The sequence below is a fragment of the Meleagris gallopavo genome, chromosome 2, assembly GCF_000146605.3.
Source record: "Meleagris gallopavo isolate NT-WF06-2002-E0010 breed Aviagen turkey brand Nicholas breeding stock chromosome 2, Turkey_5.1, whole genome shotgun sequence".
Taxonomy (NCBI): domain Eukaryota; kingdom Metazoa; phylum Chordata; class Aves; order Galliformes; family Phasianidae; genus Meleagris; species Meleagris gallopavo.
In genome coordinates, this window is record NC_015012.2 from 39,683,997 (window position 1) to 39,697,560 (window position 13,564).

At 41.9% G+C, this 13,564-nt stretch overlaps 1 protein-coding gene across 1 annotated transcript; it reads left to right on the forward strand.

Annotated features, from left to right (window-relative positions):
* Positions 1-24: 24 nt before the first annotated feature.
* On the forward strand, positions 25-6,483 carry PSMB1 (proteasome 20S subunit beta 1). The gene is made up of 6 exons (XM_003204047.4): positions 25-363; positions 1,323-1,430; positions 3,040-3,121; positions 3,554-3,683; positions 4,893-4,999; positions 6,207-6,483. Exons 1-6 carry the CDS (start codon positions 263-265, stop codon positions 6,390-6,392), a joined length of 714 nt encoding a protein of 237 aa, XP_003204095.1. The 5' UTR covers positions 25-262; the 3' UTR covers positions 6,393-6,483.
* The last annotated feature ends 7,081 nt before the right edge of the window (positions 6,484-13,564 follow it).

Consider the following 13,564-nt stretch of genomic DNA (forward strand, 5'->3'; position numbering starts at 1 on the left):
GTGCCGCTACCCGCGGGGTATCGGCTCTACTCACACCTCGTGCCGCGGCGTCTGGCACCGCGCTCATGGCGAGAACCTCTTGTGCTTCCCGTCCCTTCCGCCCGAAGTCTGGTCCGGATCGTGGAGGCTGTGCGGTCGCCGACAGTGGGGCGTGGCACCTCCAGGACAGACGAGACGAGGTGCCTGTGCCTCATAGAGCGCCACCTCCTCGTTTCCGGTGCCGCCATTTTGCCGTGAGACAGCAGTGAGCGGTGCTGCGGAGATGCTGTCTGCCGCCGGATACGCAGAGCTGAGGCCGGAGCCGGGCTGCGGGCTGGGCGGGCCCGTCCAGTACCGCTTTTCGCCCTACACCTTCAACGGCGGGTGAGAGCCGCGGGCAGGGGTGGGGCGGGCTGAGGCTGAGCGATGGCTGGGCCGCGTCCTCCTCGTTTTCGTCTCGCCGGCCCCGTGCGAGGAAGCCTGTGCCCTGGGCAGCGTCTGTCGGTAGAGCAGTGGGGGAGAGTCGGGCTTGGCTTCGCACAGGGCTGCGTGTCCCGAGGATCGGTGCTTCTCTTCTGCTTTATTTCTCTGTGCTACTGGGGATTTTGTCACACTGCAGACCGCTGAACACTTAGGGGTCAAAGCAAGCGCTTTCCCTTACCCAGGGGCTTGTTTCTTTGTAGTGGGAAACGTCTCTAGTGGTGATTTGTTTTTAAGGCTGTAACTGAGTCACAAACGACTTTGTCATAACTGTTACAGGTGGGTGATCTTTTGCAGATGCTTGCTCTGAATTGACAAGCATCTGGGCAGCTTGACGTTTGTTAGATTTATTTTTTTTTCTTGATCACTAACTGCTTTATAAAGGACATCTCTTAGCTACTTAGTGGAAGTGGCAGTGTAGCAATCACAGAGTAATTATTTGGAAATTAATAATGTAGGTTAACATTAAGTTAAAAGAGTGATGCTAATTCTGTGGTAGTGGAGCTAAGTGCTTGGCTGGAGTGTGTTTGCTTGGAGAGCCAGCCAGTTTTCCTTATCAGACATCAGCAGCTTTCCTTATCAGACATCTAAAATGGGAATCTGTTGTGTCTTGACCTTACTAAGCTTCTGTACGGTTTGCAGTCAAAGCAAAGAATCACGTACATTCTCTTTAGTGTGTCTAGTGTCTTTTTTCTTCTAATCTCAAGTTTATGCATAGGGAAATGTATAGTGGGAAAAATCAAGGAATGTAATAAGATTCATGACACAATGTGAGTGTGGATAGAGAACTTTTATCTTCTCGTCACTTGTCTAAGAACCAAGCTGTGCCAAAAATTGTGATTGTATGAATACTCTTCTTCAAGGACTGTCTTGGCGATTGCTGGAGAAGACTTTTGCATTGTTGCCTCTGACACACGACTGAGTGAAGGTTATGCAATTCACAGCCGGGACAGTCCAAAATGCTACAAACTGTAAGTCCGTACCTTATAAGAATTGAAATGGAGGAATGACCCTGTGTATTTATTGTGTTGCCTGAAATTATCTATCATGTTCCTTACGTAGAACTCTTAGGGAAAAAAAAAAAAAGAAAAAAAAAAGGTAGTAACAGAATTGGAGTTTTGGAATTAGGATGACTTTTGCTGTAATGTGATGCTCTAAATGCAGTCAGATTTCTTATTGCATGCTGTTGAATGTTTTTAGCATGGTGCCTGACTTTACCTGTAACATAAGCTAGGTGTTTTTTTGGCAAGATAATCAGAAGAACTTTTGTATTAACTTGTGTAATAACTAGTTCTGCTTTGTCAGGCCACAAGTGTGCTCACTGCTGTCAGTTTTTTTGCTTATGACGTGATCATGTAAACTTGTGTTTTACCTGGCTAACTCTATGTAGTATCTTTGACTCTTACCATCCAAATGGAAATTGCTTTAGTACAATTAGTGTAGAGCTCATGATGGCTTTGGGTAATTGCGGTGACAGAAACTGAGATTATCTCAGTTTAAGTTGTTTTGAAAATGATTGCTGAGTGTTAAACCTATAAACATGTGTTGTGTTTTAACCTCAAGACAGCTAAACTTTGCAGCTGTTTGCTCACTTCCACCAAACCCTGCAGTGGGATGTGGAAGAGAGTTGGGGAAAAAACAAGTTAAACCAACGGGCTGATGCAAAGATAGCTTAATAGGTCAGAAAATGAAAGAAATAATAAAATAAAGCACGAGGCAGTTGCTCTCCGCCTGCTGACCAGTGCCTGACCAGTTCCTGAGCAGCAGTTTCACCCTCCCCTTCCACTTTGGTCGACTATCCTGCTTTATCATTCCAGATGACCCTGCGTGGTATGGGACATCCCTTGGCCAGTTTGGGTCAGCTGTCCTGGCCCTGTCGTCTCCTAGCTTCCCTTGCACCTTCAGTCTCCATCACTGTCAGGGCAGTGTGAAAAGCTGAAACATCCTTGGCTCTGTGCAGTGCTACTCAGCAAGAGCCAAAACATCAATGTTGTCAACAGTTCTCATCCTGCATCCAAAGCACAGCACTGTAGCAGCTACTAGGAGGAAAGCTAGCTCTATCCCAGCCAAAACAAGGACAATGTGTTAATGTTTGTAGGCTCTCTTAGAAATGTGGGTTCTCGTAGTTATTGCTTATTAAATGCTTGCTCTGAAACTGAGCAAAGAGCTAATATTGTATAACACATCAGCAAATAACTGCTGTTGTGATGACAGAAAAAAATCACCTACAGAATAAACATTACCTCGCCAGCTAAAAGCATTCCCCTGGCCAGATGGAGTAAAACCGTATTGAGTAACATGATGAAAGTGTTTTGTTTTTTTTTCTCCAAAGTTTTGCTTTGGAAATCAGTGGGTTGAAGAGTGACATCTGTGTGATCCCACACTTAATGAGTCCTTTCCAAGATGTAAGCTGCAGTTAGCTTTTATTTGCAGAATACCTGTTACTACTACATTTTAGACAACTACTTCTGATAGTGTTTGAGAAGCTGGAAATACATTTGATATTTTCATAACTTACCATGTAAGAAAGTGATGTAGCTCATACTAAATCTAAAATCACAACAAAACTTTGTTTTACAGAACAGAGCATACAGTCATTGGATGCAGTGGCTTCCATGGTGACTGCCTTACACTTACTAAAATTATTGAAGCAAGATTAAAGGTAGCTAACTGTCTTAATATATTTAGAAACATGTATATTTTTTGGTATTGCATTTGAGACCTATTATAATTTTAAATATGGTTTTTGCTGTTTGTCATCAAGTGTTTGTATTGTAACTGTAGCTGTATTGCTAGTGAAAGATCAAGCAGGATGAAATTGAGGCCATGTTCTTGCCAAATCACAAGATTAAAAATTGAAGCGATGAAAAGAATAATGAGGCAACATCTGTTCTTTGCTAAGTCTCAGAAAAATATGAATTTTGGTTTATTTGGTAAGGCATTACTGTTAGACCAATGCTGTTTTTGTAATTATGTCAGTTAATATTTTGCTAATATTGTTCTCTTCAGTAATGATGTTGCAGAAAATGTAATTTTGGTTGAGTGTAAATTTGAGCATGTGACTTTCCTGTTGGACGTGCTGTGCCATTTGCAGATGTACAAGCATTCCAATAACAAGACCATGACTACTGGAGCTATTGCAGCAATGCTGTCTACAATTCTGTATTCTCGACGTTTCTTTCCTTACTACGTTTACAACATAATTGGTGGACTCGATGAAGAAGGTAAGACTTGAAACAAATTTTATTTGTGCCTTTCAGTGTGGTAGAGATTATGAAATGCTGAAGGTCAACGCTGGAGACAGGTTTTCTATGAAGACTTTTAAATGTTAATTAATCTCTAACAAAAATAATGACTTCTACACAGGTACTGTAAGTTTAACTCTCCTCTTCCAGGACTTTCTGTGTCCAGTGATGTGGTTGAGCTGTTAAAATACTGTATTCTCTAGCTTTGAGCAGGAGCTCAGAGGTGGTCTTGCTTAGCTAATTTCAACCGCTCCCCACAGTTTGCTGTTGAAACTAAGTTATAGTGCTTCCCCAGTCTTGCTGAGATGTCTGCAATATATGGGGGGTGAGTCAGTCTGTCTTGCATAATGGGAACTGTCAGACTGAGGGTACAGTAGCATGTGATAAGAATGAGAGCACACGTTTGCACACATGGGTTTGATTTGGGCTCAGTAAGTTTGATTTGTTCTGATTTAATGTTACTATCTGGATCTGTGCCAGGGCTGCTCAGCAACCACTACTGTGTGGCCAAGTGTGCTGTCCAGCTTATCACATCAGGTGCAGCCTGTCTGAACAGAGGGAACGAGTGTAGCCAGGCATTGCATTTTCACTCATATTCCCTTGTGAAACCCTGTAGATGCTACAGTGCATCTCAATTTCTGGTGCTGGCACAAGATAGCTTGCTTTGTGCAGCCTGGCCTGACTCCAGAGGAAAGAACAAAAGAGCCCAAAGCACCATCCCTGTTTCCAGGAAGGCACTACAGAGGCAACTAAGCACACGGTCTGGAAGCAGTTCCAAGAACTATGCACTTTTGCTGACTAAGCTTTCTGCTAGTTGTTTAAAAAAAAAAGTAGAGCTCTTTTTGCAGCTCTGTGCTCTAACACGTTCTTCTGTTTTGATTATTCTTAATTAGGACTTCTTCTGTGGTAAGTACTGTAGAAAACATCTGCTAGAGCATGGGTATAGCTTAAGTCATGCAGATAACCTTGCATATAGTAGGGCACCGTAATCACAGTGAGCCTGCTATACAAGATATTGTCTGAACACAGTGCAGTACTATTTTGTAAAGGTTTCTTACGAGATTTCTGGTATTTCTGAAACTGCTTATGGACAGAATATATATATATTTTTTAATGCAAATCTTTATCACTATTAAGAATCATTCTGGATTGCAATTACATACTTACGTACTTCTTTTTTTCTTTAAGGGAAGGGAGCAGTCTATAGCTTTGACCCAGTAGGCTCATACCAGAGAGACTCTTTCAAAGCAGGTGGATCAGCAAGTGCCATGCTGCAGCCCTTGCTTGATAACCAGGTAAAATAGTTCTTCTTTGTTCTTTGTGTTGTTGTTTTTTTTTTTTTTTTTTTTTAACAATCTCAGTGAAGATTTGCAATATTTAAATTGATGTGACCTTACTTTTGAGAGGTATTATTTGAGAGAAAGTTTGGGTATATTACAGGTAACATTATCAATCCGTACATTTAAAGATTGTGTGGTTCTACCTTCTCAGGAGATCTGAAAATGTTGATTTCAGATTTTGTTAAGGTTGGACAGTGGACAGTCTTGTTACAGTAGTTAAACGTTTTAATCGAGAAATTGTTTCCCACAGAAGCTGATTAGCTGACAAGGGAGGTGGAAAGATAATGTAAATATTCCTAATACTTGGCATTAAATAATAATAAGTTAAGAAGGCAGACTATATTATATACTCACATTAATTGATAAAATTAATTGATCACAGAACTATAGGAGTTGGAAGGGACCAAACCAGTCAAGGGATCAAACAACTGTATGGTTGTCTGATATTCTTCAAGTTTTCTTCAAGTTGTGACTATTTTCATGATATTCTTATGTAAAACTGCTGAAAACTTACTTAAATCTGTGAAAACACTTGACTGACTTTATTGAAGCTCTTGTTGGATGTGTGAAATCTTCACAGGTTTTTTAACTAATTTTTCAGCTTTCATTCACTTTTAAGGTTCATTAGCTGTAGAGAATAAAACATCTTCTGTTTCAAGTTGTTTTTATCATTTCTGAGTCTGAAGCACAGTAAGTGACCCTTTGCCCTCCTTTTTCATTTTGGACACTTAAGTAAATCAGCTAGGATACACTAATAAAGCCCATCATGTTCCATTATGAGCTGTTGTCTTTAAGTTCTGGGTGCATTTAGGATTACGTGCTTGGAGAAAAAAAAAAAAAAAGGCTCCTAACTACAAAATGACCAGGAATGAACTTGTGTGTAGTTTTGATACTGCTAACCCAGTGAAAAATTTCTGAAGAAATAGATGAGTGTCTTGTTTATACTGAATGTTAGTAGGAGAGGCTATGCTTCACTTTAGTCATTAGTGCTGGTAAAGTTCTGACCATACAGCTATAAACTCTATGGAGAACTACTTCTGCCAACTCTGGGTTTTAAAACAGGCTAATCATTTGTGTAAACTTGCTCATCTAGTGCACGGACTGAAAATGCCTTTGTGTTAGATGGAAGGTACTTCCTTTGAAATGCTTTATCTTTCCTTAGATTGGCTTCAAGAACATGCAAAATGTGGAGCACGTACCTCTGACCCTGGAGAAGGCTTTGCAGCTGGTTAAGGATGTCTTTATTTCTGCTGCTGAGAGAGATGTATACACTGGTGATGCACTTAAGATTTGTGTTGTCACCAAAGATGGAATTAAAGAGGAAACCATCCAGTTAAGAAAAGACTAATTCAGTTCACATACAAACGTGTAATCTACGATGTACAATTTAACTCTAATGTGAAGGTGTTTGTGTTATTAAATTTTTTCAAGAAGTTTAACTGTTGTAATTCTGAATATTTTCTTTTCTTTGGTAGAAGTGATAGTGGTATTTTTATGTATATCTGGTTGTTATTTTTTTTTGGTTTTAGAAAACAGAGTAATTCATGATAAGGGACAGGTAAGTGAGGATGTGATGGAACATCCACCCAGCAGGTTGTCTAGGGCAATAATTCAAGCTGGCAGTGATTAAGTCACTGAGAGAAGCCTGAGGGCTATCAAAAGGGACTTCAGGGAACTGGAGCAGTTAATGGATGGAATGGGAGTACAGGTGGTGTTTTCGTCCAACCATTCAGTGTCAGGCAGCAATACTGAGAAGACCAGAAAAACCTATCTAATAAGGCATGGCTAAGAAGCTGGTGTCTGCAGGAATTTTATTTTTTCAACATGGGGTGAATGCACCTGGCCTGATGGTGTCTCCCTAAGTCATAGGAGGAAAAGGAACTTCCTTTAAACTAGGTTTGAAGGAGGAAGCAGGTGATAGTGAGCCTGCCCATGACAAGTTCCAGGATAGTATAGCTAAGAGGGACAAGGTGCTCCTCCCTGAGAAGAGTCAGGGAACACTGTCACTTCAGGAAGCAGTGGGGGAATACCTCATATTTTTCGCAGAGGCTCTTGGAAGGGCTTCTCTAAGAAGGTAATGCAGCTGAAATGCCTCTATACCTATGCACGCAGTGTGGGAATTGGAAACTGTGGTGTGTTTGGAAATCTATGATTTATTGCTATCATTGAAATGTGGTGAGATGATTCATGTAACTCCCATATTAAGGAAGGGAGAAAGGAAGACCTAGGGAACTGCAAGCCAGTAAGCCTCACCTCTGTGCCTGGGAAGATTGCAGAACAGATCCTCCTGGAAGAGATGTTAAGGCACGGGTGAGATGTGGAAGTAATCCAAGACAGCCAGCTCAGCTTCACTGAGAACAGATTGTGCCTTAGCAGTCTGATGGCCTTCTAATAATGGAGTGATGGGATGGGTGGACAACTGATGGACATCTGATGTCATCTACCTGGATTTCTGCAAGGTCTTTGATGTGTTCCTTCACCACATTGTTATGTCCAAATTGGAGAGATACGGATTTGAAGGTTAGGCTATTAGGTGGATAAAGAATTGGTTGAATTGTAGCCAGAGGATTAGTGTCAACTTCTGTGTTCAAGAGGCCGGTCACAAGTGGTGTCCGCCAGGGGTCCATCTTGGGATCTTTTGTCAATGTTGCAGACAGTGGAGTTGAGTGTACCCTCAGTAAGTTTGCTGCTGACATTAAGATGAGTGGTGCAGTTAATGCAATAGAAGGGAGGGACAGCAGCCAGAGGAGTCTGGACAGACTTAAAAAGTGGGCACATGAGAATCTAATGAGGTTTAACAAAGCAGAGTGCAAGGTGTTGCATTTGGTTTGAGGCAATTCCCAATTGAGAAGAACTCATTGAGAGCAGCCCTGCTGAGATGGACAAAAAGCTGGACATGAGCCATCAGTGTGCTCTTGCAGCCTGGAAGGCCAACAGTATTCTAGGATGCATCAAAAGAGGGGTGGCCAAGAGGGGGAGAGAGATGATTGTCCCTTTTTACCCTTTGAAGCCCCATCTAGAGTATGTGTCCAAGCCTGGGGACCCCAGCACAGGAAAGATATGGGGCAGATGGAGTGGGTCTAGAGGAGGCCATGAAGTTGATCAAATGACTATTGTGGAGCTGTTGGAGGAGGTCAGGTGGAGGGCTATGCAGATGATCAGATGGCTGGAACACCTCTCCTATGAAGAAAGGTTGAGGCTATTCAGGCTGGAGAGAGGAGACTGCAGGGAGACCTCATTGCAGCTGTTCAGTCTTTAAGGGAGCTTCTAAACAGGAGGACAAACTTATTACACAGTTTGATAGTGATAGGACCATGGGGAATATCTTTAAACTAAAAGAGGGGAGATCTAGATTGGATATTAGGAGGAAATTTTTTACTCAGAGGGTTGGTGGGTGAGGTGCTGGCACAGGCTGCACAGAGAAGCTGTGGATGCCCCATCTCTGGAAGCATTCAAGACCAGGCTGGATGGGGCACTGGACAGCCTGAGCTGGTAGGTGGCAGAGGGTTGGAACTAGATGATCTTTAAGGCTCCCTCCAACCTAAGCCACTCTATGGATCTATGATACAGTGCTAAGAGTGAGGCTAAAGGTTTATTGAAGTCATTTTGGTTCATCTCATCTTAATCTATTCATCTAATTACAAGGTTAATTTAATGTTATTCCTGCAGTGCCTTATGCTACAATGTGGAAAAGTGTAAATTTATTAATATTGTATCAACAAACTTTTGTGATAACACTAACAGTTCAGCCTTGGTTTAGTGAGAAAAGCATTAGCTGTGCTGCTGCTGCCTGAAAACCACTTTCTCTGTAGGAGGGAGGGCATTAAGTGAAACCTTTCAGAGTTGAGTTCTGAATGCTGCATCTTGTCTCACCTCCACAGATTTATAGTCGATTGACGTCCAAACTAGGAAGCATCTTTTTCTGGCTGCCGATGGAAAATAAGTTTGTATGGAGATTCTTGGAAGCCTGTTAAAGTTTGGAGGGGGAGGGGTGGGCTGTTTCCTACTACTGCTTTTGATTCTTGGGAAATTGCATCAAGCACAGACTGTTAGTTGGATTCCTGGAAATTGACTATAGTGCTTGGACCTCCAGAAAAGCAGGGATGTGTAATCGAGAGCAAAATAATCTTCTTTCTTACGGGAATCTTTTCAGATATGTAGCCACACAGAGGGGGGACATGCAGAGTATCTTTTTGCTTGAGGTTACGTGCTTGGTCTTTATGAAAAGTAATTTTGCGTAAGTATGTGAGTTTGTAGCAAGTTTGTGACCTGTTTGGAGATGGCCAAATTGCAGTAATACAGCATTTTACATGTCACACATTTTTCCTAGCTCTGGCAAACCTTCATGAGAGATGATAGTTTCAGGCTTTCTAGGCAGTACCAGTAGTAGGTAACTGCTTCAACCTCAGCAGTAAAACAGGTACTGCGTTTAATACGACTCTGGGAGTGGTTAGGAAATCCAGTGAGGGAACTTGAACAGCTGTTTCCCAAGGTCCCCATGGCCGCTTGGTGCCGCTGTTGGGCTGTGTAAGAAGGGAACTTCGAATCTCAAGGCAGATGGGGAAGAAAGGAGCTCAGCCTCCCAAGTCTGAAGGGCACAGACCGAAGTCACTTGATTATTAGAGTCAGAACTTCTAGGCACACTCAAGTATCTTACAGGGATGTTTAGGATTGCATGCAAAAGTCACATTAAATGTACACAGCTGTATTTATAGGCTGTTTCTTACTGAGCACACAACACAGTGCGGTAGTTCCAAGAAAGCAAAGAATATATATACTTGAAATTGAAAATCAGCAATGCCAGATTAAATACACCCTATAAAATTTAATCAACGTGCAGTCAAGCTCAGCTACCCTTGGAATTGCACAAGTATGTCACAATAGTTTAGTACAGAGTTGCTGAACTGTAATGAAAGTGAGTAGTATTTAAGTTGCAGTGAGAAGCAGTTGATGGTAACAAGCTGGCATGCGTGCCTTATGGACAGCTCTATCCCAGTATACAAGATTTAAGCAGTTATCAAGGAAGGGCGACAAACAAGAGGAGCCATGTAACTTAGACTTGAATGAATGTAATGCTGTTAATGGATGCCAAATGAGTAGGAGAAACACAAAATGATTTGAGTGTTCAGCTTGTTTGCAGTCACAGAGGAGGTACAATAGCAGGCACTGAGGTTGCAAGTTCCCTTGCTGCTGTGTGCTGTTACTATCTGGTCAGAGCACTGGAGCAGGTGAGATGGCCATTTTGTGTTATCTTTCCTGCAGAATAGTCTGACTGAAGAATTGGCAGGGAATGAAAGCTTTTACACAGGCCTTTTGGACTGCAAATAGCAAACTCATTTCTCAGAAGAAGATATTAGTTGTTGTATTCATTTCCTATATGCAGTGGTGTAAAACTAGTGATTTATAAATGTTTGTTTCCCAATGTTTTTAACTTCCCTGGTTGTACCCTGCCTTGATGTCCTCACTGTTCACGCTCAGAGTGACAGAAAATACATAAGAGGGAAAATATTCAGAGGCTGCTCAGTTAGTTATTGCTTGGTCATTAGTATTAAGATACATTAAAGCATTATGGATGTCTCATGCAGATAAAAAGCAGCAAGAGGCTTTTTAAAAATCCACTGAGCTATTTAGCTTTGCTTGCAAACATCACATCATCTTGTTAGGGTAGGAAGGTGGGAATACCCTGACTTTTTACAGCCCTCCCTAGTGTTGTGTCTGTAGTTGTTGTATACAAATCAAACCAGTAGTAATCTTGCACTGTCTACAATGTATATTAATTTTTTATTAAGCACTTTGAGCGCTATTTAGTTACAGAACTCTCTAGGCAGATATGCTGTACAGGTACAGCTGGACAAAACAAATGTATGAATACCACTTACAGTTTCTAGAAGCAAGAGGGCCTGGCAGGTCTGCTTGGCTATGGACTAGAAGTCTCTCTTGCATTTCTATGGAAGATAAGGGAGAGGAAAGATCTTTATCTCGCAATACCTTTTCTTAATGCTAAAGAAGAAACACATGTATTTCAAAAACAAGCTGTTGCAAAATTTTTTGGTTAATCTTGGAGAGAGCACTTCTAACCACCTGGATCAAGTACTTCCACGTGGTAGAGGGGGCATAATGAGCTGCAGTAGCGAGCTTAGCTTCGTCTGCCAGCAGTGCTAAGCAATACCTTAAGATGGCAATGGTTAGTTACTGTTGCAGATTTCAACAGTTACACAGGGTGTGGGTAAAAATAGTCATACATACTTTACTGGTTTCCCACTGTAATGTGCTTCACCGTAGTGTTTACTGAGGAGACAGGAGGCTTTATTTTGATCTCTGCCAAATGGCAGCACATTGTTGCTTATATGAGAGACTGCACAAGGTCAGAATTGGCCCTGAAGAGTAGGTTTGTAAGAAAGTAGGCCTTGCTTTATTTTAGACATATGTTTTTCAGCAATATTGTTTATGTGTCAAATCCATTTTGTGTACAGGGGAGGGGGCTTGTTATTATGGAAAGTGGAAGTGCTTGACAGGGCATATATACTGCATATATGCTTCTAGGACTCTGGTTCACGGTGTCATTCCTGTGTCAAGGATAAGTTTAATTTTCCTTTAGCTAAAACTAAGATGATCTTAAGATTGACTCATAAAATGTTGTTTTATAAACCAATTACTGGGCTTTCTCACCCCAGGAAGGCATTTTTCCTGTTTACAATGCCTGCAACACTACGTGCCTCAGTGAGGTGGGAGGCAGAAGTGGGCTATGTCTGTTACTGCCATTTCCTAGAGAAAAGCAGTGATGTAGGAATTATAAAATGCAATTTGGAGTATAGCAGTTTGAAGTGATTCTACTTTAATTTGCTCCTTTACACTGCCTATTTATCCCAGAATTATCCATACTGGGAACCAAGAGAAAGCAGGCTTTGTATGGGCACTGTTTAATGATGATAGAATCACTAAGGTTGGAAAAGACCACTAACGTCATCTTGTCCAACCATCAACCAAGTTTTGATGCTAAGTTTTACAAACCCAAGCTTGGGGAAAAGTGGCAGGAGCAAGCAGGGATGATTAAAAAAGCACTTGTGGATCTGAGGAAAGTAACAGTGTTGTTTTTCCCCAGACAAGTAGAAGACACTTTTAGGAGCTTAGAGTAATTTCTGCCTCTTCCAGGGCTCCTGATCTGGAGTCAGGAACCAACTTTTGAGTGAAAGGGATTTGGAGATGACAGCTTTCACATTCTTTCTTTCAGTCAGCTTTTGTTTAGCATGAATGCCCTTTGCTTTTGGCCATTTGAGGCAGTCATAAACCAGACAATATGGCGCATGGGCCCGGAGTTAACTAGGAGTTTTTTCCAGAACTGCCTTCTCAAGCCAAATTCCTTTTGAGAAGGGGTTTTGTCTGTGTGAGTGCAACACACTGAGACCAGCTTTATATTCTTTCAACTCTAATATGTAGTTAGTTTAATTGTGTGGACCATTTTATGTGGACTTCCTTTTCTAAGCAATCTCAACAGAGTGTTCATAATTACAAAAACATGGTTTAACAGAAAAACAAACAACAAATTCTCAGTATCTTTCCTGTTCGGCTGTTCTTGGACCTTTTCCTAACAGTTGCTGGCAAAGTTCAACTTCAGTGTTCATCTCGGAGGCTCAAGTGAGGGTAGAGATGGACTCTGTCAAGCAGCTCAAGTTCAGTGTAGCCTGCAATAATTAATATTCTTTGGCACAAGACAAATTAAAGGGATACTAGCAAGAATCATAGAATCGCTCAGATTGGAAAAGACCTTAAAGATCATCAAGTCCAATCACAACCTAACCATACTACCCTAAATCTAACAACTCTCTGCTAAATCATGTCCCTGAGTACCAATCCAAACGGTTTTTAAATGCAACCAGGGATGTCTGGGGAACTTATTCCAGTGCTTAACAACCCTTTCTGCAAAGAAGTTTTTCCCAGTATCCAACCTAAACTTACCCTGGTGTAACTTGAGGCCATTTCCTGTCACCAGTGAGAAGAGACCAACTCCGCTCTTGCTGTAAGCACCTTTCAGATATTGGAAGAGAGCAATATGTTCTCCCCTCAGCCTTCTTTTCCCAAGACTAAACAGCCCCAGATCCTTTAGTCTCTCCTCATAATGCATATTCTCCGAGCCCTTCACAAGCCTTATTGCCCTTCTTTGGTACCTGCTCCAGCACCTCCATGTCCTTTCTGTACTGAGCTGCCCAAAACTGAATGCAGCGAGGCCTCACCAAGGCTGGGTAAAGGGGCAGAATTACTTCCCTAGTCCTGCTCACCATGCCATTCCTATTACAAGCCAGGATGCCATTGGATGTCATATTCAGCTGACTGTCCATCAGTACTCCAAGGTCCCTTTCCATCAGGCAGCTTTCCAGACACTCCTCTCCAAATCTGTAGGGTTGCCTGGGACTGTTGTGACCAAAATGCAGGACCCAACTCTTGGCCCTATTGAAAATCATACAGTTAACCTTGGCCCATTGATCGAAAATGCAACCAGTGCTTCGTACTTCAGCCAAAGAA

What these genes read in the sequence shown, in the direction of transcription:
- PSMB1 (XM_003204047.4), top strand. Translation starts at nt 263, where the DNA reads ATGCTGTCTGCCGCCGGATACGCAGAGCTGAGGCCGGAGCCGGGCTGC. An exon ending in TGGTGGACTCGATGAAGAAG is followed by an intron (nt 3,684 to 4,892) that starts GTAAGACTTGAA and finishes TTTTTCTTTAAG; the next exon opens with GGAAGGGAGCAGTCTATAGC. An exon ending in AGCCCTTGCTTGATAACCAG is followed by an intron (nt 5,000 to 6,206) that starts GTAAAATAGTTC and finishes ATCTTTCCTTAG; the next exon opens with ATTGGCTTCAAGAACATGCA.